General features: G+C 44.4%; 2 protein-coding genes across 5 annotated transcripts in view; one reads left to right on the top strand and one right to left on the bottom strand.

Annotated features, from left to right (window-relative positions):
- Positions 1–360: 360 nt before the first annotated feature.
- NIPA2 (non imprinted in Prader-Willi/Angelman syndrome 2) lies at positions 361–16,654 on the top strand. Of its 3 annotated transcripts, none has more exons than XM_004693060.2 (8): positions 361–625; positions 1,299–1,434; positions 4,271–4,393; positions 7,866–8,095; positions 9,335–9,391; positions 10,157–10,247; positions 11,415–11,575; positions 15,189–16,654. In XM_004693060.2, the coding sequence occupies exons 4-8, from the start codon at positions 7,957–7,959 to the stop codon at positions 15,821–15,823; spliced, it is 1,083 nt and encodes a 360-aa protein (XP_004693117.1). In that variant the 5' UTR covers positions 361–625; positions 1,299–1,434; positions 4,271–4,393; positions 7,866–7,956; the 3' UTR covers positions 15,824–16,654. The 3 variants fall into 3 exon arrangements, with proteins under 3 accessions (XP_004693117.1, XP_004693116.1, XP_012588171.1); XM_012732717.1 differs by lacking the exon at positions 361–625 and adding an exon at positions 872–888; XM_004693059.2 differs by lacking the exon at positions 4,271–4,393.
- Positions 16,655–17,707: 1,053 nt separating this feature from the next.
- Positions 17,708–24,352, bottom strand: part of CYFIP1 (cytoplasmic FMR1 interacting protein 1) — a 72,458-nt gene continuing 65,813 nt past the window's right edge. Inside the window, exons 26-31 of one of the 2 annotated variants that reach the window (XM_012732715.1) lie at positions 23,464–23,594; positions 22,495–22,567; positions 21,919–22,013; positions 20,958–21,196; positions 20,353–20,500; positions 17,708–18,480 (exon numbers count right to left, since the gene is read on the bottom strand). In XM_012732715.1, coding sequence (XP_012588169.1) covers positions 18,316–18,480; positions 20,353–20,500; positions 20,958–21,196; positions 21,919–22,013; positions 22,495–22,567; positions 23,464–23,594 — 851 coding nt within the window. In that variant the 3' untranslated portion in view covers positions 17,708–18,315. The remainder of the gene's footprint in view (positions 18,481–20,352; positions 20,501–20,957; positions 21,197–21,918; positions 22,014–22,494; positions 22,568–23,463; positions 23,595–24,352) is intronic. The other variant, XM_012732716.1, reaches the window with a different exon arrangement.

Below are 24,352 nucleotides of genomic sequence, written 5' to 3'. Positions count from 1 at the left end.
CACCTTACCCCCAGCCCAGCCCAGCCCCGCCCCTGCGCGACCCCAGCCCCGCCCCCGCTCTCCTAACCGCTGAAGCCCCGCCCTTTGCCCTCTCGGAGCACTTTCCCCGGGTGTCGCTGCTGACCGCGGGCAGAACTCGCATTCTAAGTAAGCGCCACACGGTATAGTACTTAGATTTTGACCCTTTGGTCAGCAGACACTGTCTAGCGAAATATTGCCTCCAACCTTCCTCTCCTTGCCGGCTCTCCCACTCACCAGCGCGGGGTGAAGAATCCGAACCCCACCGTAGAGGGCGCGGGGGCGGGACCCCACCGGAAGTATTGCACATGCGCGCGCAGCCTCTTGCGTCATTCGGCCGCGCCCAGGATCGCCTCGACTGTAGCCTCGGTCCCGGCAGCCGCGGGACCGGAGGTCGTCGGAGGCTGCTCCCCTGGGTTCTTCCCGATGGAGGAGGTGGCGCGTTCGTCTGCGGTCCCGGATGCCTGCACCTCCCATTGGACCGAGACTAGGGCGCTGGTCGCGCGAGCGCAGAAGGGGGTGGCCCGTGCGGCCTGCGTGGGGGTGTGAGCGGAGGTGACCCGGGCCGGATCGCGAGGGGGAAGCCGCGCGCCGCCTGCGGACTGGGGTGAGGTTGCTGCACGTTCTCTTTTTCTGGCCATCGCGAAGAGGCTGTGGGCCGGGCTTCCCAGCTGGGCTTGCTAGGGGCCCTGCCGGCGCCCTGCCTTTCCCTGGGGATACTGAACCACGTGTGTGCGGAGATGGCTTTCCTCGCGCGCTGCAGCGAGGCAGTCCACGGTTCAGGGGGTTGCCAGTGAGTTCTGCGGGATCCTAACTCGGTTCCCGGGCGCGCTTTCGTTCAGTGCATTTAAATGGTTTTGTTGTGCTGCGGTGAGTTGGAACTTGCTGTTTCAATTTCCTAACTTTATTATAAAGTTACCGAGTCTTCTCGCCGTAAGATGTACAAGACTCGGTCTTTGGCTTGTCTTTCATTTCTTTACCAGAGTTTTTTCAATTCGTTTACTCCAGGACTGAGTCTTGGAGTCCTGTTTCTACTTGTGGACGTTCCTTATCATGTGCCCAGTTTGTCTTTTTTTTTTTTTTAATGAGAGGAAATACGAGAGAATAGAGTTCTTTCTTTCATTGCAGTATGCTGTGTTGAAACAGGATGTTATGCTCAATTGAGTAGGTTTTATGTTAGTGGGTAATAAAGGGAATATGGAGGCTAGTAACGAAATTTGTAGAAATAATGAGTGACTTCACTAGTCTTTTTGCCTACCTCTGTATTTTCTTCTTTCCAGGCCGGAGCTACTCTGCCAGGGTTTAAAACTTTAAATGAGAATAAAGGGTATTATTTACGAGGAAATGAGAATGAATAAATCATCTCTAACCTCTTCCAGCCTTTTTTTCATAAGAGAGACCATATTAAACTTACATGTAAGTTTAAATTTTAAATTTATAATCAATGTTGCTAAATTAGGGTTGGAGACTTAGTTTCTGTAGTATTTATAAAGCACTGGTTTTTAAACATAATAAAGCAAATGACAAGTTGGGGGGGATTAAAGCTAAGCAGGTAACAGTGGACATCAAGCAGAAATAAAGACTAAGAAGTCTTGAAGTTTTAATATGTGGGCAGCCCAAATGGAAGTGGAGTCCAGTGGACACTTAGGTACCATTTCAGGCTGTATTACTTTCCCTGTGGTCCTCTGCATGTGACTTAACTTTTGGGAGATTTCCTTTGTTTAGCTATAAATTGGGGATAATGATGCTTTCTCTTCCTTGTAGCATGTATTAGAAATAATGCATATGAATCATCAAGGACAAACTAGTAATAATTACACTATAATTATACTAGTTTTCGGATATCTTTTTTTTAGATTTATTTATTTATGCATACAGAACTGGGGTACAGGCCAGAGAGGTGCAGGGTGGTGAGATGATTCACCAGAGACAGTGGGGAGCAGATGGATGAAGTGCACTGCTGAGGGGAGCAGGGGGCAAAGGCAAAACAGAAGTCTGCCATACCATGTGGGTCACCTCTAGGGTCTGGGATCGAAATTACATTGAAGTGGCTGTGGCTAGCTTGTAGTACTGCGTCCTAACCCCTTGTGCCACCAGGGAGGGACCCGGATATTTCTGCTGTATAAAAACTATCTGCTGAGGTATCCTCCCTACTCTTGCTCTCGTGGTTTCAGTTGTAGATCCCTCCCTCCATCCCTTTTTCATTGGTTTATGGCATTGCAGAAGTTTCGGTGTGCAACTTTATACTTCCACATATGTATTCATTGCACTATGATCAGCACCAAAAGTGTAGCTTCCATCCATTACCATACATGCAACCCCCTTTCCAGCTTCACCTCCCATCTCAGAGCCTCGTTGCACTCTCTTAATCACTATTCTGTTGCTGGAATCTAAGTTTTTGTTGTGCTTAGTATTCTCTCTTGTCCTAGAAAACTGCATACTTGGATCACTCAGTGCTTTTGCACTAGTATTCACGTCTCTTCAAGCCTGTGCTCAATGTCACCTTGGCCACTAAGCTCCCAGCCACCCCTAGTTAAAGTAGAAGTCCTCCAGTCCAGTTCCCTAATGCCCATACCGTGCTTTACTTTTCACCATAGCATTTATCACTTTCCCATCTAATGTCCTTATTTATTCTACTGCCTTGCCCCATTTCCATCACAAGGTAAACGCTACAAGGACGAAGTTTTGGTCCATTTAAGTTTTTATTGAGTAAATGGGCAAGCATACCGCTTGTCCATAGGGAGCTACAACTGACTGATGCATGTCTTCGTAATACCTGCCAGAAAAGTGTCCAAAAAGAGATGTAGATTAAAGGTTAGGAAATTCAAAGAAGATTGATTATAGTGGTTTTGGAATTAAAGCGGGGCATCATCATAGGTGCATTTTGAACGGGGCCCTTAAAGATGAAAGAAATAATGCAGACAAAGATACAAAGGAGGGAAAGGGGAAGACAAGAATGGCAGTAGTGTGTGACCTTGGCTAGGACACATGGTGTCCGAAATAGGTAGCTAGACAACCCTTGATTTACAGTGGGGGTTTCTGATGGGGCACAAGTGATAGTCATTCTGTACAAATCCTACTTCAGGTCTTTTCCTGGGCTAGTGACATGATACTTTCTCAAGAGACGGTTAAGCTGTAGCGCTCAGTTATCACTCAGCCACAAAGGAAGGCAACATTCTCTAGACTCTCAGTTCAATAATTAATAAATTGCACGAGACTAATATCTGTAAGTAGTGGTAGCCATTCTGAGTTTCTAAGTAGGCGTGGACGGCAGTGTTTGCTAGAGCAGTGTGAGTGTCGTGTGTTGAAGTTGCGGGAAACATGGAGATGCAGGCTGTGCTGCAGTGGTAGCTGTGGTCCTCAGCCTGGGTCCAGTTTGGGTGATGGGGGTGCTCAAGCAAGTAGGAGTTTAGCTGCCGTTTGAGCATCTTCCACCTCTTGAGCTTGTGGGGAAGGCCGAGGACAAGGAGCCTCGGATTTAGACCTGCTTCTGCTGAGCGCTTGCTTGAGGTCCTGAGCAGTTCCTGACATCTTGGTGCCTGTTTGCCCTCGATGAGGTCCTTACTAAGCTTTGTGAACATGAACTGTCTAAGTACGACAAGTTCAAAACTATGAAAACGTACTTCAGCCAGTAAAATTTTTAAGTCAGCTAACTGATGATTGTGTTGGCTGCTATTAATCATTTTGTAAAAGTCAGTTTTCATTTACTTGCCTCAGATGTCAGAATGCTGGTCCTCTTCTTTTTCTGTTTCTTAAGTTATGTGTTCCTTGTATGTTAGAAGCAGGTGGAACAATGTCAGTTTTACCTTGAGATATATTTCATCTTTTATATAGTATTAGTAAAATCAGCTGTGTATATTAAGTTGATTACAATTTTAAAAGCTGGAAATTGTATCAGTCTTGAAAGGTGTATTTAAAATTTGACTAGGTTATTTCCAGTTTACTTAAGCAGTGGCCTCCTTGAGGACAGGCACTTTTGATCATGTTCATGACTCCACTTGTCACAAAGCAGTTGTTCAGTACATGTTTACTGAACAGCAACATGTATGCAACAGTTCTGGGCAGTGAGTGTGTGTGCTGGGGCTGTGGCAGCTGTCTTAGTTCCTCTGAGGTGAGATGCACAGATTACCACCTGAAGTTTGTCACTTCTGATTTGGGGATCCAGTTGCAGTGAAACTGTTTTCTTGTTTAACTGTCTTTACACGTGACCCTGTCTCCTAGCAGTCCTTAAGATTAAAAAAATCTGTTTCAGGCTCTCCCAGCTGCCACTGACCTTCAGTTACAGGGCGTGGGAGCAGGACACTACCGGGTCTGAGAGTACTGAACCAACTCATCCCCCTCTGGACATTCCGCGCTGGTGTCCTGTTTTCAAGCAGTAAGTCAAATGAGAGAATTTATTCATGTGTTTTTGTGGCTGAGGCGGCTTTACAATTTGGCTTGCAAATTTTATGTTGCCATACTGAGCACTCTTCCCCGCCGCCCAAGTAGTGTAGTTCCATCAGTGAACAGGTAACTAAATGTAATTTTTTTTTTTTTACATTTTAAAAGGACAGGTTCATTAGGATAAGGAGAAAGGGGAAAAGACACCCACATAGGCACAGGCAGGCAGGGAGGAGAGTCACCTAACAAATCTTACAAATCAAAATAGCTACTCTAAACGCGTGCCTTTCGTGGGGAAGTCACACAGACAGATAAACACTGTCCTAAAGGGACCTGAAAGAGTTTGTCTTTGACACAGAACAGTAATTGAGAATTAAATTTTATGAGGCTGGCTATAAATAAGTAAAGAGGAGAGAAAATACCTGAGGGCTAGAGCTAGTGAAGTCTTGGTGGCAGCGCTTGAAGTGTGAGTGTCAGGCAGGAGGATGGCAGGCTGTGGCTGGTCTGCACAGAGGTGACATCTCTGAAGAGTGCCGTATCCTGTGTTGCCAAATGCAATGGCTGGAGTCTCACTGTGGGGACTCACCAAAGCCCATGGGTCAGAAGAGGCCTTTTCTTGCTGTCTGTTGGAATACTTCCATGATAAATAGATAAAAGGAAAGTAGATTTTAAATAGCATCATTAAACTTTATGTAAAACAAGTCTAAAATTCATAGATAAACATAATAAAGGTAGAAACAATGAACTTTAACCTTAGGATAAAATTGCAGTTTTATCTATGTATGCATACAGACCTGGGATACAGGCCAGAGGTACAGGGGCAGTGAGAGGAATCACTAGAGACAGTGGGGAGCAGAACAGCAGATTGACAGAGTATACTGCTGAGGGGAGCAGCGGGCAGGTCTGGAGAGGTCTGCCACATCATGGCCATGTGGGTTTATGTAAATCTGAATTCAGGTTTGTGAGCCTGTCATTATGCTGGCATTGCAACAATAAATCTGAATTGTTTCTTAGGTATGAACTTTGTAGATCATAAAGTTCCATTTTGTTGACTCCAGAATATTCAGACTATAAATTGTTTTGTTTAGTTTACACAAGGGAGACTTAGGCACCCTACAACATTAAATAGTCACTTCCTCAGAAGAACTTGTGTGATAGATAATTAGCTTTGCTTTCTGAGGACAGTTAGGTGACCTTTGCTTATTAGGCTATAACTGCCCTGTGGGCTGAAGTGTTTGATGTCTGGGCTCTTTACTTTCACTTTCTCAGATCTTACTACTTTTATCTTTGTATTTTCATTTGTATGTAGTACTGTCTCTTCCCAGAATGCTTTAATAACTTAAAATGGACAGTGGTTTTGTGAATGGCCAGTCAAGAATGCAACTTTGTTTTGGTGTCAGTTGAATACCATTCACTTATCTGTGTTCACCCAGAAAACACGTTAAGGTTTATTTTGAGGCTGAACTAGCTAGGTGCACAGGCTAAACAAAGTAAGACAGATGTAGGAACCCAGGAGCTGACAGTCTGGTGAGGGAGCCTGGGTCACGCACAGAGCTAAACAGATGATACAGCGTGTGGTAGAGACAGGGTAGGGGCACTTGGGTGCTTACTGGTGGGTAGAAATAATCCTTGCCCCTAACCAGATGATGTCCCCAGTCCCTGCCTCCTCCTCAGCCTTGTGTTGCCCTCTGTACAGACTGGTTGACACAATGGGGTTCTTTCCAGGCCTACTCCAGAAAAGCCAAAGTTGAGGCTTGAGGCTACCAACTTGGCACATAAAGAAGGCAATAGCTTACATTGAAATAATTAGTGACCTTCCAGATTGTTTATCTTTTCTTTCTCCTTATCTGTTTGTTGAGGTTGTGACTCCTCCAAGGTCACACATCCAGCTAGGGGCAGTACTGAGGACTCCACACCCCACCCAGTGCTTATCTCAGTGCATTTCCTGCCTTAGGGCCCTGGGATGCTAGCTGTACTCTCCCCAGTCATTCAGGAGCTCAGTCAGACCTTCAGGGCTTCAATAGATGGGCTAATCTCTACTTGAGCCTTATCTAAATTCCTTGTTTCAGTATTACCTAGATTATGCATAACCTTGATTTTGGGTCTTGCCAGTGGATTCTAGATTGGCATCCCTGCAATTCCTGAGCACTGTAGGAATGTTTAAAAGTCTTCACATAAAAATATCCAAATATATACAAACGTAAATAAATACAGTGAGCCCTGATGTGCCTGACACCTGTCTTTAACATTTAATAGTGGTCCCCATTTCTTTTAGAAAAGCTGATAGGAATCTTACATTTACTCATAGAAAGCTGTTACTAGTGCCGGCAGCCATCTCAGGAGCTTGTAGCAGTGAGACACATTCACAGGTCAGCAGTGATGACTCTGGTTTAATTTGCTGTTCTGGTGGTGATAGCCCAGGACTAAAGGACAAACAGTAGAAGGGTCCTCTTCAGACAGCCTTGGAATGGGCACCTGTCGCTTCTCCCTGCCTCCGGTTGCCCAAAGCAGGATACTCGACCAAGCCAGCAATTCATGATGTCTTGAATATTTCATCAGGCAGAACTGTGGCTTTCATCTGAAATGCTGATTAGTGTGATGATACTATTTCCCAAACTCAGTACTCACCACACCTATTTAACTGTTTTATCTATTGAAGATTAAAAGCTTTTGTCATTTTATCCATACACCTTAATCTAAATTTACGTACATAGCATATGTTCAGCAAATTCCATCTGAGTAGGTGGATAAAGTAATTGAGGGACTAGATGGAGAGAAAGGTTGCTTTGGTTAAAAGTGAGTTTTGTAACATGAAAATGGAAAGAATGGAAACAACTGGCTTTTCAGCGAGGATCCTGACTGAATTGCAGATTAGCTTTCATTAAATTGGGGTTCTAAAAATCTCAAGATATGGCAGAAAGTTGGACTGGCAGGTAATTGCTGAATAGTTTTTCCTTTTGCTTTTCTACACTTTAGTTCATTTATCAGCAGAGTTCATGAACTGACATTTGGGAAGAAACTTGCTGTCCTTGGGAAGCCTCTGCTCTCCGTCCAGTGTTGTGACTTGAGCCCTCTAGCAATCAGGGCCTCCTCTGTTCTCTAAAAAGGCCCACAGAACCACACCCTGCAAACCACCGCCTGTACATTCATTCTCTGCTGAGAATACTGTGGAATCTGCCTTCTCCGTCTATACCCCAATAGGCTTATCTCATTGGGAGTTTGTCCCCCTGTCTACCTTCACCCCTTCTTCCCCCCACCACTCTTCATTCTCCGTCTCTGGAAACCACCAATGTCTTTGTTTTTAAAGATGGTTTTTATATCACGATCCCATCTTGTTTAGCATGAAATTTAAATATATTCCCAGTTGTGGTAATAAAGAAGACAGTCTTCCTTTGTAAGAAAAAAAATGGAGTAAAAATTGAATTACATGTTCATTCTTTGAAAATTGCATTTGTTTTGCATTGTAGATTTGAAAAGTGGGTCATCTTGCCTCCAGCACCAGCAGTTTCTGTTCTGTGGTCAATGTAATTCACAGGAACTTCTTGAGTAACAAACGAAATGAGCCAGGGGCGTGGAAAATATGACTTCTATATTGGTCTGGGATTGGCTATGAGTTCCAGCATTTTCATTGGAGGGAGTTTCATTTTGAAAAAAAAAGGCCTCCTGCGGCTTGCCAGGAAAGGCTCCATGAGAGCAGGTAGGTGGTGCCCTACGTGACCCTGACATGACACAGTGTCTTGCGTTGCACAGGCTCTGACAGCTCATCTCACTCCTGCACATACCGGGCCTGTGTGGTGGCTCGTAGACGTGTGGAGAGCATCAGGCATCAACTTTATAGTGAGAAAAATGAATGGTAAGAGGTTGTGTGAGTTTTAAAGCAGTGGAAAGAGGGACGGAAGCCCAGTTAGTACCTAGCCTTTTCTTTAAATTTTGATAGATTTCTAGAGAAGTAGGAATAGAATCAGTCATATTAACGGCTAGGATCTTCGTCTACAATAGCAGTTCTGACTCTTCCCTTAGACAGTTTTCCTGATGATCTCCTTGGCAGGAAGGAAAGAAGACCTCCCTGGGTTGAAGAGGACTCTCAGTTCAGTGAACTGCTGGAGGGTGGTATAAGTTGTTTCCCCAGAAGCTGATGATGAGTCACGAGACCGGGGGTGATTGACTTTCACTCTGATTTCTTCATTTGGTGCCTTCACAACTCCAGCATTCTGTGTGCTATGTCACATGCGCTCAGTCAGTCTTTGCTTCAGTTCCAAATGTGGTTCTGACCTAATGGGGAGACCTGCTTTGGCAGTGGGAAAATAACCCTCTTCCCCGCACCTCTATGCCCTTTATATGACCAAACCTCATCGACCAATCTTGAAGCAACTAGCCGTTACTGGAGTTTAGGGGACAAAATAGAGAACTATCCTGGACGGCTTGACCAAATAAATCCTCACTGTTGGCCCTAAGGCCGGCGCTGTTGCCCATGGTCATTTGGCTTGCGCTGGTTTTTTCTTATGAACATTGGTTTGAGTATTGATTGTTTGATTTTATTACTAGTTTGGTTGGGGGGATTCCAGTGAGAAAGAACGCAGTGTATCCTGATGAGCCCTAGACATGAGGACCGCATTCTCCCAGGGTGCTTCCTCATAAGTGAGCTCACCCACATTTATGGAAGCTGAGCTTACGAAAGAATGAAGCATGATGAATATAAGGATTGATTTAATTTTTTCATTCAATAGTATAGATACCTAAACATTTCTAACATTCTCATATTTCCTTTTCTCAGATAAAGTATTATCTGAGAAATTCTCTTATGTAATCATGAGACCATTATTTAAAGTTGTAATAATCAACAAGTGAGATATTTTTATCCATCACTGCTGAAAGTTGGCATAATTTATAGAAGATTACTGGTCTTCCAAAGAAGTGAAATCTTTTTCATTCACAGGTCAAGGTGGCCATGCATATCTTAAAGAATGGTTGTGGTGGGCTGGACTGCTGTCAAGTAAGTATAGAGAATGTTGTGGTGACTTTTTAGCTGAGGGAATTCTTTACTGCACACAGGGCTCCTGTGTGAAGTGGCCGTGACTGCCTGTCACTGGCTTCCTTGCCTTTCAGGCATGGCAGACATTGTCTTCAGGAAGGGTTTAGTACTTGCTTCTTGCATGGGAAGCTTCCCCCAGACAGCTGGCAGTGAAACCCAACTTGTAGCCCACGGTCAAGTTTCCTGTCAGAGTGATACCTTGGTCCTTCGGTCCTTCCCTCCCTTAGCTTTTCTTCATGGTACCTTGAGCCACTGGACATGCATTTGTCTATCTTCCCCACTAAAAGTTTCATGAAAGCAGTTTTCATGGTTTTGCTGCCCTGATGCATTTTCAAGTCCTAGAACAGCACCTGGCACATAGGGACCCTTGAAGATATTTTTGGGCGATAATTTTTAAATAAAGGGGAGCTAGTGAAAGTACTGAGAAATACTTTCATGTTTTTAATTGATTTGTGATTGTTGTCCTAGGATATGAATGTCTGTGAAAATTTTGTTAAACCTATCTGTAGCGTAAGTTAGATCTCTTCAATAAAAATTACAGATCTTGTTTGTAATTGGTTTGTATTTTAATGTTGATAATCTGCAGGAGATCCATTATGAGTAGGTGGGAGAAGAGATGGAATTACCTAATATAATTGAAGTAGTAGTATATAACGATATGCACACATTTCCATTTTGAGTAAATAATGTTCAAAGCTGAGAGTTCTTTTGTTGTCCGTCTTCAAGTGGGAGCAGGTGAGGTGGCCAACTTCGCTGCGTACGCCTTTGCGCCAGCCACCCTAGTGACGCCGCTAGGAGCGCTCAGTGTCTTAGTAAGGTAAGGACATCATGCTTCTGGTGCACAGAGAGTTGGTATTTCAGTATGAAAATTACTCAGCACCATTTGATTATACATGTTAAGCATAAATGAAACAACTTTTAAGGACTTAAAATTTTTTTTTTAGTAATAATGTGCTTTTAAAAAATTACTTTCTGTGCGTGGTAAGCTGCCAGTTTGTGGGAGAAAGGTCTTTTTTGCTGTCTTGCTTGCCATTAGAACCAGCAATAATTTGAAATTTTTTAAATTCTAGGATGTGCCTGTGACAATATTGATCATTTGGTTTGTAGGTGACTGTTGATGAACAGCTTTCTATACCCGCCACAGAAAATCACTGATGAGTGGGTTCGTGAACACTCACCTCAGGAAGCAGTTTGGAAGAAGCAGTTGTACAAAAGCTGTTTTAGTGGTTAGCTTAGAAACTGAACCCACATTGAGACTTGGATTTTGGTTACTGTTCTCAAAAGTGACTGAGAGGCATTCTTGTCATTTATTTATATATATAGTTGATATATATACCTATATATATATATCTATACTTATATATACTTGTATTTATATATACATACACATATACATATATATGTTTAAAAAGATGTTATATAATTTCTCAAGATACCATATGTAAGGGTATATACCATGGTACGTAAGTTTTACCATTAATTTTCTGTATATTTTGTCATTCTTAAAAGCTTACACTGTGATCTTTGATTTGGCTAAAACAAACTATAAAGTATTAAAACTTGAGGACTTAATTAGTAGTCAAATTATAAAGAATCACATAGGCATAATAAGAAGGATGTGTCAACCAGTAGGGATAAATTAAAGTTGAACAAATTTTAAACATTGGCTTAGATGTAAAATCTTAACTAGGTAATAAATTTGTACAAAACTGTGCTGTTTATTGTAAATTTCATATTGACATAGGAAGAAGATGGTCACTATAGTGGCTTGATGTATAGTGAAATAGGCAGTCCCCTAGAAACTTTCATTTTATGAATGAACATGTATTTTCTTTACCTTAGCTGAAAGCCAGAATCTGTATAGGCTTATAATACTCTTTTTGAGTTTAGGAATTTAAATTCTAGGTTATGTTGATATTTATGAAAAAAGAAAAAAAAAGTTGCTCATTATTTTAATGTTCTCCATCTTTCCTTTCCATTTTAGTGCCATTCTCTCTTCATACTTTCTAAATGAAAGACTTAATCTTCATGGGAAAATTGGTTGTTTGCTAAGTATTTTAGGATCTACAGTTATGGTTATTCATGCCCCAAAAGAGGAGGAGATCGAGACCTTAGATGAAATGTCTCACAAGCTTGGGGATCCAGGTAAGAATTAAAAGGAAAGTTTATTAGTCCTACAATATTTTACTTTTTAACCTTTAGTTACATAATGAGGTAAATTATTTTACCTGATTTATTATGAAAAAATCAGTGTTTTTTTTTCCTTACCCATAATTCCCTGTTTTCTCTATTCTTTAACTCTGTCTCTAGATAATCTGCTTATGTTACTACTGTTCCTTGACTTTAGACATCTCCTTATGCCCGGTTAGTTTCGTTTAGGGTATTATCACTAACCTTTTAACTGAGATCACGTCCGTTTACAGCACTATGTATGACTTAGAGGTAAAGGATCACCCCTCAGGTGTTGTTGCCACACCACCGCCAAGACCCCTGTGTCTCCACCATTGACCACTGTGCTCCACCATTGACCACTGTGCTCCCTCCCTTTGCTCTCCTGATCCTCTAGTAGTTTTCTAGGGCTTGCTATATATAGGTTTGGCTCTTTCTGACTCTTTGTTTTGTTTTTCATATTCTGCATGTAAAAGACACCATCCAGTATTTGTTTTTTTCCTTCTGACCCATTTCACACAGCCCCCTCCATTTCTGTCCATATGGTTGTAAGTGGTAAGAATTCATCTTTTTTTTAATAGCTGAAGTTCATGACGGAACGTATCAGAAACGCTGAAAAGCTCTTCCTCGGTAGTCTTTCACCTTTCAGGAATTTAAAATACACTGAGTATTCCTTTGGAAATCTGTTTTGCCACAGCATGCGTTTCAGTCTTCTGTCTAAAGAGGGGCCTTGGCGTTTCTGGCACACTTGTCATGGATTTTGTTTCATCAGCATCCTGGAGATCCCTTTCTATTTTCTCTTAGATCTTTTGTTCTGGCCCTGGGTTTGCTCCTTAGTTTTGGTTCAGCCACTCTTGAAGACAGAGAGACAGAAGAGATTTTTGGGACCTTGTATATGTCAAAATAGCTCCATTTTACCTTGACTTGATTGTCTTGTCTCTAATGTTGATTCTTCATCTTTTATATGTTGTCATCTTTTGTAGTTAGAGTATCCTCTGCCTTTGTCTGAAATTACTCAACACGCCCAAATGTGGGTCACAGTTTGTATCTGTTGTTATGTACTTTTTTTTTTTTTAAAGATTTTATTTATTGGCCTTCCCTGATGGCGCAGCAGGTTAAAGCACAGCACTAACAAGCTAAAGCCACTTCAGCGCGAGTTCGATCCCTGTTCTAGAGGTGACCCACATGGCGCAGCAGACCTCTCCTGACCCGCCCGCAGCTCCCCTCAGCAGTGTACTTCGTCAGTTGGCCTGTTCTGCTTCCCACTCTGTCTCTGATGGATCCTTTCACATTTTTTTTAAAACGTTTTATTTATTTATGCATACAGAACTGGGGTACAGGCCAGAGGTATGGGAGGTGAGAAGACTCACCAGAGACAGAGTGGGGAGCAAAACAGGCAGATTAACTGAAATATACTGCTGCTGGGAGCAGGGGACGAGACAGGAGAGGTCTGCTGTGCCATGTGGATTAATGAGCTCTCTGGCTGGGAATCGAACTCGTGCTGTAATGGCTCAGACAGCTTCATAATGCTGCGCTTCCAGGGACGGCCCTGTTTTAGATACTTTTATTTTTTTATTTATGAATATAAGAACTGATTTATAGGCCAGGGAAGGGGGGCACGGTCTGAGAGGATTCATCAGACAGAATAGGGGCCAGAACAGGTGGAGAAACAGAAACACATTGTTGAGGGGTGCAGGGGAAAGACAGGAGTGGTCTGCTGCACATGTGGGTCAGCTCCCTGGCTGGGGATGAAACTTGTGCTGCAGTGGCTAGGGGTAGCTTGATAGCACTGAGACTTTAACCCCTGTTACTAGAGAGGCCTCTGTTGTGTTAGGTTTTGTTTGTTTGTTTTACTTAGTTTAGGATCTTTTTTAGTTTGAAAATTCATGTTGAACAAATTGAATTATTCCTTTGACATTAATCTCTGTGTTTTCTGTGTGACAGTCTCCTTCCTCTTGCACTAAATGATTTATGTATTTATGCATACAGAACTGGGGTACAAGCCAGAGGTGCAGGGGCAGTGAGAGGCTTCACCAGAGACAGAGTGGGGAGCAGAACAGCAAATGGATGAGGGGAGCAGCGGGCAGGTCAGGAGAGGTCTGCCACGCCATGTGGTCACGTCCGGGGCAGGGATCAAATTCATGCGGAAGTGGCTTTAACTTCTTAGAGCTGCGCTTTTACCTGTTGTGCCACCAGGGTGGGCCCAAATGATCAATTTTTAAATATAGTTTTTCCTCTTATTTTTAACATTTATGTCTTTTTGTGCTGTTTTACTTCTAGCCCTTTATTTTTACTTCTGTTATTTTCAATTCCAAGAGCTTGCTTTTGTTCTAATTTTATTTATTGTGATGAAACACATACCATGAAGTTCACTGTCCAGCACTTCCCAAGCACACACCAGATTGGCAGCAGGTGTGGACAGTCCCGGTGTTACAGACTTTAGTACCAGGACTCTGTGAGATTGTTTCTTTGATTTAGCTTTTTTCCTTTGTTTTCATTCACGTAGTTTTGTCTGTTGGCAATCTTGATTGATTTTATTCTTCACTGTTGCTGTCGTCCTCGTCATCATTTTTTATATTTTCAGAAATCTTACTGGTATTTACTAGTGGAGTTTGGGATTGGAGCAGAGTAAATTCATGGAATTGCAGGCCTCAGACTTCTCATCTTAGAATTCAGATGATACTGTCTATGCTGCAGGGTAGCAGTGAGGCTTAAAAGTTAACGCATGTAAGGCCCTCACTGGTGGCGCAAGGAGTTGAGTATAACACCATGAAGCTAGCCCTAGCTGCTTCAGCACGAAATTTGATCCCCGGCCAGGGAGGTGACCCACATGGTGTAGCAAACCTCTCCAGACCCGACTGCTGCTCTCCTCAGCAGTCTATTTCGTTGCTGTGCCTGTTCTGCTCCCCACTCTGTTTCTGGTGAAGCCTCTCACTGTCCCTGCTCCTCTGGCCTGTACCCCAGTTCTGTATGCATAAATAAATAAATCTTTTAAAAAAAGTTAACCCATGTAAACTGCTGAGGAAAGAGCCTGGCCAGGGTCTCAGCAAGGCCAGTACTATTAACCATGCTGGCTTCAATTGTCACAATGAAATACAATAGTATTTCTCACATGCTCTCGTTGTTCTGCTCTATACCCCAGTGTTTGTCCCCAAATATTTAAAATGTGACCCCTTTTAGGAAACTTGGTTTGCAATGCCTGCTCTTCCTTAGCGTCCGTAAGGTGCCGCCTGTTAAGGGCATCTCTCGGTTGCTTCCATTAGCTTCCTCCCCATCGTTGATGGTGTCTGCCCTGGGGTTGGAGACTCCTGCTGAGAGGTATCGAGGCACTCTGTACCAGTGGAGGGCTGTGAGCCAACCAGTCTCCATTTTCTTTGATACAATTATCAGGAGGCATACGGTGCTAGCTAAAAATCTTCACGGTGTAATAGTTTGTGAATATGAAGCATGCTTTAACATGCTCCTGCTGGGGCAAAAGGAGCGGACTTTGTTTTTAGGGAATGTCTTTCCTCTTCCCTAGCAAGTCTTTTTTTTTTTAATTTCAGCACTTAAACTTTTGACTAACACAGCTTTTCTCTGCCTCCTCTAGGTTTTGTGGTCTTTGCTACACTTGTGGTGATAGTGTCCTTGATACTAATCTGCGTGGTGGGGCCTCGACATGGACAGACGAACATCCTCGTGTACATAGCCATCTGCTCTGTAATTGGGGCATTCTCGGTTTCCTGTGTGAAGGGCCTGGGCATCGCCATCAAAGAGCTCTTTGCCGGAAAGCCTGTGTTGCGGCGTCCCCTGGCCTGGATTCTGCTGCTTAGCCTTATAGTCTGTGCGAGCACACAGATCAATTACCTGAACAGGGCACTGGATATATTCAACACTTCCATCGTGACTCCAATATATTATGTATTCTTTACGACCTCAGTTTTAACTTGTTCAGCTATTCTTTTTAAGGAGTGGCAAGATATGCCTGTTGATGATGTCATTGGTACTCTGAGTGGCTTCTTCACAATCATTGTGGGAATATTCTTGTTGCATGCCTTTAAAGACGTCAGCTTTAGTCTAGCAAGCCTGCCTGTGTCTTTTCGAAAAGACGAAAAAGCAGTGAATGGCAATCTCTCTCATATGTATGAAGTTCTTAATAATAACGAAGAAAGCTTAACCTGTGGAATTGAACAACACACTGGTGAAAATGTCTCTCGAAGAAATGGAAATCTGACAGCTTTTTGAGAAAGATGTAATTAAAAGGTTAATCAAGAATTCTGTTATAAAGTGAATTTGAGTATCAGAATGTTTCTGAAAAAGCATTGTCCTCAATGTTCTCCAGAGACAATCTTTTTTAAGGTTTCACTAATTTGGACCAAGAAATTACTTTTCTTATATTTAAATGATGGTAGCTCACTAAAATGACCTCAGTACATGGCCAGTTTCTATTAACATTGTATTATTGTGTGGTATTTAAAAATTTTCCTTCACCAAAATCTAAATGCACTAATGAGTTTTAAGTCTATAAAAGTGCTTTATTTTTTCATTGGTAATGAAAGTCTGAAATGTACATTTGTCATCCCCGCTTCATCAATCCCTGACTGTTTTAAGGCCTATTTATTTAAAAAAGAAAGAAATTTTCTTAGTGTACGATGTAACTTACATTTATAAAATGACTCCCTGTTCAGTGATTTTAATTATGTTACTGAACGAAGGAGACTCATTTATGAAAGAGCAGGAAGCCACCCATGGGAATATGGCTTAGGCTGTGTGTTGTTCGCACACACCTCTGGCCTTCCCAGATGGCATCTGGTGGCTGAGTCCTGCTTTACAGCATGACTGGGCTTATTTTTGGCTACTCTGATAAATACCTTGATACGGGAAGCTTGATTACCATTTCACATCAATATTATCATGGCTTCCAGTCAGTCATTCAGCTCTTCTAACAACTCTGGGAATTAGAAGACGAGGGCAGTACAAGTCTTAGAAAATGTTTGTAAAATACGGCTTCTTTGCGCCAAGTATTTTACCTTAAAAAGTTCATTTGGAACGCTATTTACTTTGGGCTTATAAAATCATCCATGAAAATACTTACGGAAAACTTCAAGCATGCAAAAAATTTACAGTTGTACGGTGACCTTCAAGCAGCTTCGCAACTATCCATGCATAGCAAATTAATGGCCCTTAAAAGAAAAGTTAAGAAGAAAATTCTTATGCATTTGGGTAGTGGGAGAACATGGGCTCTTCCCACTCCACTGCTTCTAGCCAAGGCCACAGTGCTTGACCTTGAGCCTGCTGGATAACTAGCTACTGCTGGACACTCCTTGTCCTTGGTTGGGGCTTGTAGGGACCTGACATGGTGATCAGTGGCTAACAGCCCACACAGCTTGCCACTGGATTTATCAGGGTAGAGCTGACAGTCTCTAAGTTTCATGACACAAATGACCTTTTTCCCTATTATTATTGACCCCCAAAGGCGCCATTTTAGACTTTTTATAATTGCCTCATCCCGTGTAATATTAATACCACAGATATATTGTATATTTGTACTGTACCTATATCTGTGCTTTGAACATAAAAGAGTAAAAACCAACTTTAACCCCCTTGAGGGTGATAATTGCCCTAATTGAGAAAGTGGAGATTAATAATAAATTTTTAATTACCATCTCACAGCACTTTAAATTGTCTTGTACATACGTTTTTATTACATATTTAAGTCTTAACAAAACTCAGTAATACGAGCTATTTAAATTAGTCCTTAATAGTTCATCATAACTCTCTACTTTGAGCATAGGGTGAGCACAGATAGTACCTCTTAATCTGTAGTAGCAGAATACTGCCCCCGGGGTTATTAGTTCACTTCACCTAAAGCAACATTTAGGCAGCTTTTTTCCTAAAAGAAAGCAAAGTTAAAAAATAGTTCCATTTCACGTAACTCAAGGTTGAACAGACAACACAGACTTTGTGGCGTGCTGCAAGCATGATGCTCCTGGACCGTGGTGCTAGAGTCTCTCCTCTCCAGGCCGCAGGTAACCTGGACTCAGTCTCTGAGGCCTGACCTGTGCGTTCAGGTAAGTAGAGAAGCCCTGTCCAAGTCCTGGGCACAGGCTCAGAGTAAAGCAATGAACACAAGAGGTTTCATTAGTTTTATTTCTTTAGCCTTTAAATCATACCTCACAATTTAGGTTTTGTCACAACTGGGTTTAGTTGGAGTCAAAAAATTTCATTCACTATTTTCTCAAACGCTTGACACAAAAAAGGGAAGGGAACAAGGACTTATTCATAAAAGACACCAGAAAATCCCTAAGCAGAAACTAATTCTAATCAGTACAGGGTTACAATTAGCTGGTAGTAACTTGCTCACGTAAGTCCCTAAATCTTAAACATAACTGACCCTTTGCTAAGGGAGGAGTGGATGAGCCCAGCAGCACTTTATGACACAGTTAGCTTTTGGAACATTCCTTAGAAAAATGAAAAATAGCTTTGTAAGAACATGATAGCAACGATTAGCAGCCAGTAGTCCGTTTCTAATTACCAAAAGCATATACAATTTTAGTCTAGAAAAATAAGTCAATTTTATAAAATTAAGCTTTGAGATTGAAAAGCACCCCCTTGCACAGAGATACTGAAAAATAGCCCCTAAAAATCTCACTACGTAGTTTACGGAAAGGAAAACATGCCCTTGTAGCTGTTAAATGCCGTCAGACGGGGAGTCCTCAAGGACAGGCAAGAAGCCCTCAGCTGCTGGCCAGGGACTGGTGGATGGGCGGCTGGAAGCAGCGGACGTGCTCCACAGGCGTGCTCTCCCCGTCGCCCGATTTCAAGTATTTGTCCAAGATAGTGATTATCTCATCATTCAGGATCTGGAACTTGCGAATTCTCTCCACCATCTTCTTCAAAGGCTATCATAATTAAAAATCAGTATTTTAATATTTTCTCCAAAATTACTGCAAACTGTTGCCATGCCATCTCTTATGCATAAGGAGTCTTGCCCTAGCCTCATTCAACACACGGGCATTAAGAACATGTGCTAAAAGCTGGGTAGGTAAATGGGGTCAGTGGGGAAGAGTCCGTAAACTAAGTTTCAGGTGTTCTCAGTAGGGTGTTTTGCTCGACTGTCCTATGCTAGAACAGGGTAAAGAACACACACAAAAGGGCACAGACTGAAAAACAGCACTCGTATCTAAAAGGATACACAGGAGGGAAAGCAGAAGCCAGGACCTGCTTGGGCCCACAGGTGCCCAGCCCCGAGCAAGATGAGCAACATGCAAACTCAGAACTAGGATCCTCACATTAGGCTAATGTCGTCCTAGACAGTAACATGCCTGAAGATGAGACACTAGTGAAAGTTATCAGTGAAAAGCAAATTCAATCAAATAAGAGCCTGCAAAATTAAAAAACAAGGAAACAAACCCCAGGCCTTAGGTAGCCCTATTAGAATTAAAAAAATTTTAAAAATGGATCAAGATTATCAGTTACCACTAAGATGTGAAGAACCCAATCAAGTCTTTAAATCATTAGTTACCTGAAGAAGGTGCTGTGGGTACAACTCAGAGTCAAGGAACAGCGTGTTGGAAATGAAGTGGCACCTCAAAGTACCTATGCCCTAACCTACCTGGGGCGTGCAAATGTTACCTTCCATTGCAAAAGGGAAGGGACTTTGCAGATATGGTTACAGTTATGGATTTTTTTTTTTAAGATTCATTTTTATTTGTTTATGCATACAAGAATGGGATGTAGGCCACAGGTGTGGGGTGAGAGGATTCACTAGAGACAGAGCGGGGAGCAGAACAGGCAGATCTACTGAAACGCACCGCTGAGGGGAGCAGCGGGAAGATGAGAGGTCTGCTGCACCACGTGGGTCAGCTCCCTGGCTGGGGATTGAACTCAGGTCACAGTGGCTGGCGAGAGCTTGATAACCACCAGGGAGGTTAAGTTACTGTCTGAAGATAGGGAGCATATGCTGGATTACCCCGACGGATCCACTCGCCAGGTGAGCAGAGAATTTCCTCTAGCAGCGGCAGGATAGGAATCGGAAGTGATGGACAACAGACAGCCAAGAAACGGCCTCATCCTCCCAACTGCCAGGAAGCTGAATTCAGCCTCCCATCTGAATGAGATGGGAGCCTCGGGGAACCAGTGTCCCTCGGACACTGATTCTGGCCACTGAGGCTATACGCTAAGAGTCTGAGCCAAGTTGCACCAAGAGAAATGTGAGCTAATACGTGGGTGTGTTTTTAATCACTATGTCTGTGGACATTTGTTACTGGGGCAATAGAAAACAGCTACAGTAGGGTAAGAGATGTGAAGACCAGAATTCTTATTCTGGGCAGATGTGAACCTGCCCAACTGTAAAATCCCAAAAGGAGAAAACGGACAGCTGAAGATAGACTAGCATGTATGAAAAGATAGTATTGGAGTATTTTCATGAAGGCAGTTACAAAGAATACACAAGAAGACAACAATAAATATCTTAAAAGCAGCCAAAACCAGTCTGGCTGAAACAAAGGAAGCCCAGAGACTGGAATAGTATATGATCATCTGTAATAGCATGTGGTAAACAGCTCTCCAAAGTGGAGCAAATCTATGTACCTTGGAAAGAAGGAAAACGGATGATCAATATACCAACTGCCAGCCTGCCTTACCCATTCCATTTACTATTTCGGGAACGAGAAGGAAATTTTAGTTCCCGGCAACTTATGTTAACTGGGATGGCAAATGTCCCCAGAAAAATCATTAATAAATAAAAAGGCTCTGGTACAACTTCCACATACCACGTTTTTGATAATCTCATCCTTGCCGTCGTGTTTCTGGACTTTAAGTAAATGGTAGCAGAAATCCAGTACAGCAAAGCGCCGCTGCTGCCCCAGCAGGACGATGATCATGCAGCCAGCCCAGTGCAGCCCGTCGCCGAAACACTGCCTGGAGACGAGCGGGCGAAAGGGCGGTTAGGAGCCCCCAGGTCTCTCACCAGCTGTCAGCCATCAGGCCCTTCACCCACGTGGCCAGTCCCTGCAGCCGCTGGGAAGGGCCATGAAGGGGCCGCTGTGCAGCGGGTGGTGGTCTTGGCTCCTTAGCCTCTGGGAGCTCTCCTCGTGCAGTGCTTCCTGACCTTACTTTACATCACGGACTGGCCACAGTGACGTCACGAAGGTGTGGACGCTCCATCCAGAGAAACGCATATGTGACTTGCCCGTTTCTCTGGGTTCAGAGATTCCTAGCGCCCTGATTTTGTACCACATTTGGGACGTCAAGAAAGAACTGCCCTGGAGTGGCTAAAAAGCAGCTCAGCAAGCTTCTGGTCCATTTCCAGAGGAATGCGGCCCTCCCTTGGCCTAATGCCTGCTTCCGCCCCCACCTACCCCCAGGGCTCACTCACTCGACCGTAAACTCGTGTGTCCCCACAGGGATGCAGTACACAAACTGCATGGCGCTCCACAGCCGGTGGAACTCGACACACTCGTCCACATGCATAACCCCGTTGCTAGGCAGGGGCCCGCGCCAGATGGGGTCGTCCAGGAAGGTCCGGATGCGAGTCAGGATGACCTCAAACATGGACAGGCCACAGCAGAGACGCTCCTTGGTCAGCAAGTCCCCCTCTCTTGCTATTGCAATTTGCTGCAAGAGGGACAGAGATTGATAGGTCATGGGAAGAAGAGCGAGAGCTGGAACCACGTCTACTCCGGGACCGTCTTTGACTTCACGTGGCAAAGCCTCTACTTGCAGAAAAGGATTTTTTAGAAACCACATCAACTAAGCAAGTATGTCAGCTGTTACCGACACGTCGTACAAGACTGGATATTTTCAGCTCAAACTGTTGAATAGTTCTCTAACCAGCGCGATCTCGCTTTTAGCAGATGCTGGCGCTCTGGAGGCGTTTTGGCTGCCACACCTGGTGCGGGCCAGGCTAGACATTCCACAACCCACAGGACAGGCCCTGCACACAGAATTACCTGGGCAAAAGTGCTGAGGCTGAGAAACCCTGAAGGATCATAGGTGACAGGACAGCAGACTCTACCCTGACGCCATCCCCCCTCCTGAGATGCCCACTTTCTTGTGCTTCTAAGAACCCATGAGCAAGCTTCCTTCACGTAGGAATGGACAATAAACAAGTGCTATTTATCGGGTACAGATGATGGTCCAAGCCCTTCCCAGGTTTAGCTCATTCACACACCACAGCCATCCCACGAAGCAGCCCTGATCTGACCCCCGAGAAGCAGCCTAAGGGGCGCAGTGGCCTGTCCAACCTTACAAGGCCTCCACACCTCTGCCCTCACTCAACCTCACCATGGCCCAATGAGGACGCCCAACAGCAACAGTGACAGTTACAGCGTGCGTACCTGAGGGGTCCCCAGTCTTTCGATCAGGGGGACCAGATGCAGTGGGGCGTACTTTGATTCTAGTCGTTTCATCTTGGCATCAAGTCTTTCTCCCTCTGCAGTGGAAAACATACTTTATATTCTTCCTGTGTCTGAAAAACTATTGTGGGAGTTTAATTTTATCAAAGCGAAATAATGAAGAAAGATTTTTAAGCTAACCTATATCCAGACTCTACATTAAAGCCTTTCTAGACCTGCCTGGCTCTTCTGACAATTACTCAAAGTGATGGAATAGATTTTCTGCTCATAGTCACTGTTTAAAACTTACTGAAAATCAGAGTAATCAATACCCACCATGTCCTGCAGGATGACTAACACAACCACTTTTGTTTCACAGACGCTCACCTGTGTTCACGTGCTGTTCTGAAGTGCATCCGTGACACCCTATGGTTTCTGTCCTAAATATTTCAGCAACTCTCATTCATTTCCAGTTATCTCCTGGTGACAGCTTTAGAGGCACCAAACTCAAGCACATCCTTTGTGCTGGGCCACACAGACCACATGCCCACACCTCCTGGTCAGGGGGGCTTGGCTCACCTTTCACATGGACCCGCGGCAAGATGTTCTGGAAAGGGGCTGCGTGCAACAGGTCACAAACTTCCTCTAAAGACTAGAACAAAGAGAGCGGTCTCGTGAGCAAGCTAATCTCACACACAGGTGGACAGAGCAACCTGGCACTGAGTAAAGCGAGGCACATCCTGGCCCTCTTGGCAGCATTGTCCAATAAACCCTCTGGTGTGATGGAGATGTCCTGCGTGCTGCCCAGTAAGGTGCCTGCCAGCCACACGGGGTCTCTATGGCAACAGGATCTGCCTAGGAACCCAGACACAGGCAGGAGGTGGTCAGTACCCAGGGACAGGCAGGAGGTGGTCAGTTCCTGGACATGCCCACAACCAGCATCAGACCCCAACAAGCGAGCCAATGCATTTTCCCTCTTCAGCGGCCCTGGGAGTGCCTGTTCTGCAGCTTGGGGCTCAGTGGCCTGCCAGTCTGATGGCCATGTCCTGAACTGTGGGGCTCCCAGGCCCAGGGGATGCAAAGCATCAGTCTGCCTCTGCTAAACCCGGAGGCCCTGAAAACAAGTGGCTGCTTTAAGAAGCAACAGAGCAAAAGTCTCCCGGACAGGTCTAGGAGCAATGTGAAGCTGACGGAAGTGCCAGTGTGCTCTCAAGATCAGCAAGATTCTCACACTTTTCAGGCAGAGCAAAGGTCACTGACAGGCAATCATTCACAAAGAGCAAGTGGGGAATATGTGACCTAGATTTATGTCAGAGCCATAGAGAGTGAGACAACCTGTTTTATATGTGGGCACACACGTGGACCAGTGGGTGTGGGAGAAGGTCCAGGGACAGACCAGGGCATCCACAGAAAGGAGGCACATGCTGCCTAGTGGACGCTGTACCATGCTCACAGACAATGACCTCAGGGGACAGATTCAAATGGAGGCCTCCGCTGGAGAAGTGGATGGTGCTTCCCGACACCTGCCGCCCGGGGCCGGGCACTCACCAGGCTCTGCTCGATGAGCAGGCAGAACAGGACAGCATTGCCCACCTCCCGCAGGTTCTGGAAGCACACCGTCTTCAGCTCCGCATACTCAACAATGTCCTTCAGCTGGTGGTGGAAGAACTCCAGAATGCCTGTGGCGGCAGAGTCAGGGGTGGGCTGAGGCACACAGGGGCAGCCGGGGCCCAGAACAGGGGCGCTGTGCTGGCCCAGTGACATTTGCTGGGCTCTGCCTCCATGCTCAGTGGAGACGGCTACACAGCCCCTCACCTTAGCAGCTTTCCTGAAACTGGTTCATCTACTACATTGACTCTGGCCTCTGTTCCAACACCTCTTTCTCTTTTAACCCCTCATCTTCCAAGGAGGCACCCCATCACAGGAATAATGGAGAAAGATCACATCAAATCCACCAAAGAAAAGGCTTTCAACAATATCCCAGAAGCAAGACCAATGCAAGCACAGGAGGGAACTAGCTAATCTGATGAAGGACATCTACAGAAGCCTGGCGCTCCACACAAGAACATGTCTTCACACACTGTTCTGGAGGCCCTGGACACGGCCATGAGGATCAAGGCCTAAAGACTGGGAAGGGAGTCAGTGTTCTCAACAAGATCTACACTTGCACGCTGGTCCAGTCAAAAATCAACACAGACTCTATGGCTCATATGGTTTTGCAGAAAAAAATCTAGAACCACTAACACAGCCCTGAGGACAAAGATGGAGATGTACCAGATCCCGAACTCTCGTCCCCCCGGCCAGGCTGAGTGCCTGTCTGGAAAGGACGACTGGCCCGCCTGCACGAGAGGCTGCTTCCCCCACCTCTTCAGCCTTGTCCTGGTGTAAACTCAGACCTCAGCATGGAGGGAAAATCCCTTCCTGTGCTACCTCGCCG

This window comes from Condylura cristata, unplaced genomic scaffold (genome assembly GCF_000260355.1).
Source record: "Condylura cristata isolate star-nosed mole 26May11 unplaced genomic scaffold, ConCri1.0 scaffold00035, whole genome shotgun sequence".
In the NCBI taxonomy this organism is placed as follows: Eukaryota; Metazoa; Chordata; class Mammalia; order Eulipotyphla; family Talpidae; genus Condylura; species Condylura cristata.
Note: the sequence above shows the minus strand (reverse complement) of the source record. Positions and strands in the feature narration are given on the sequence as shown.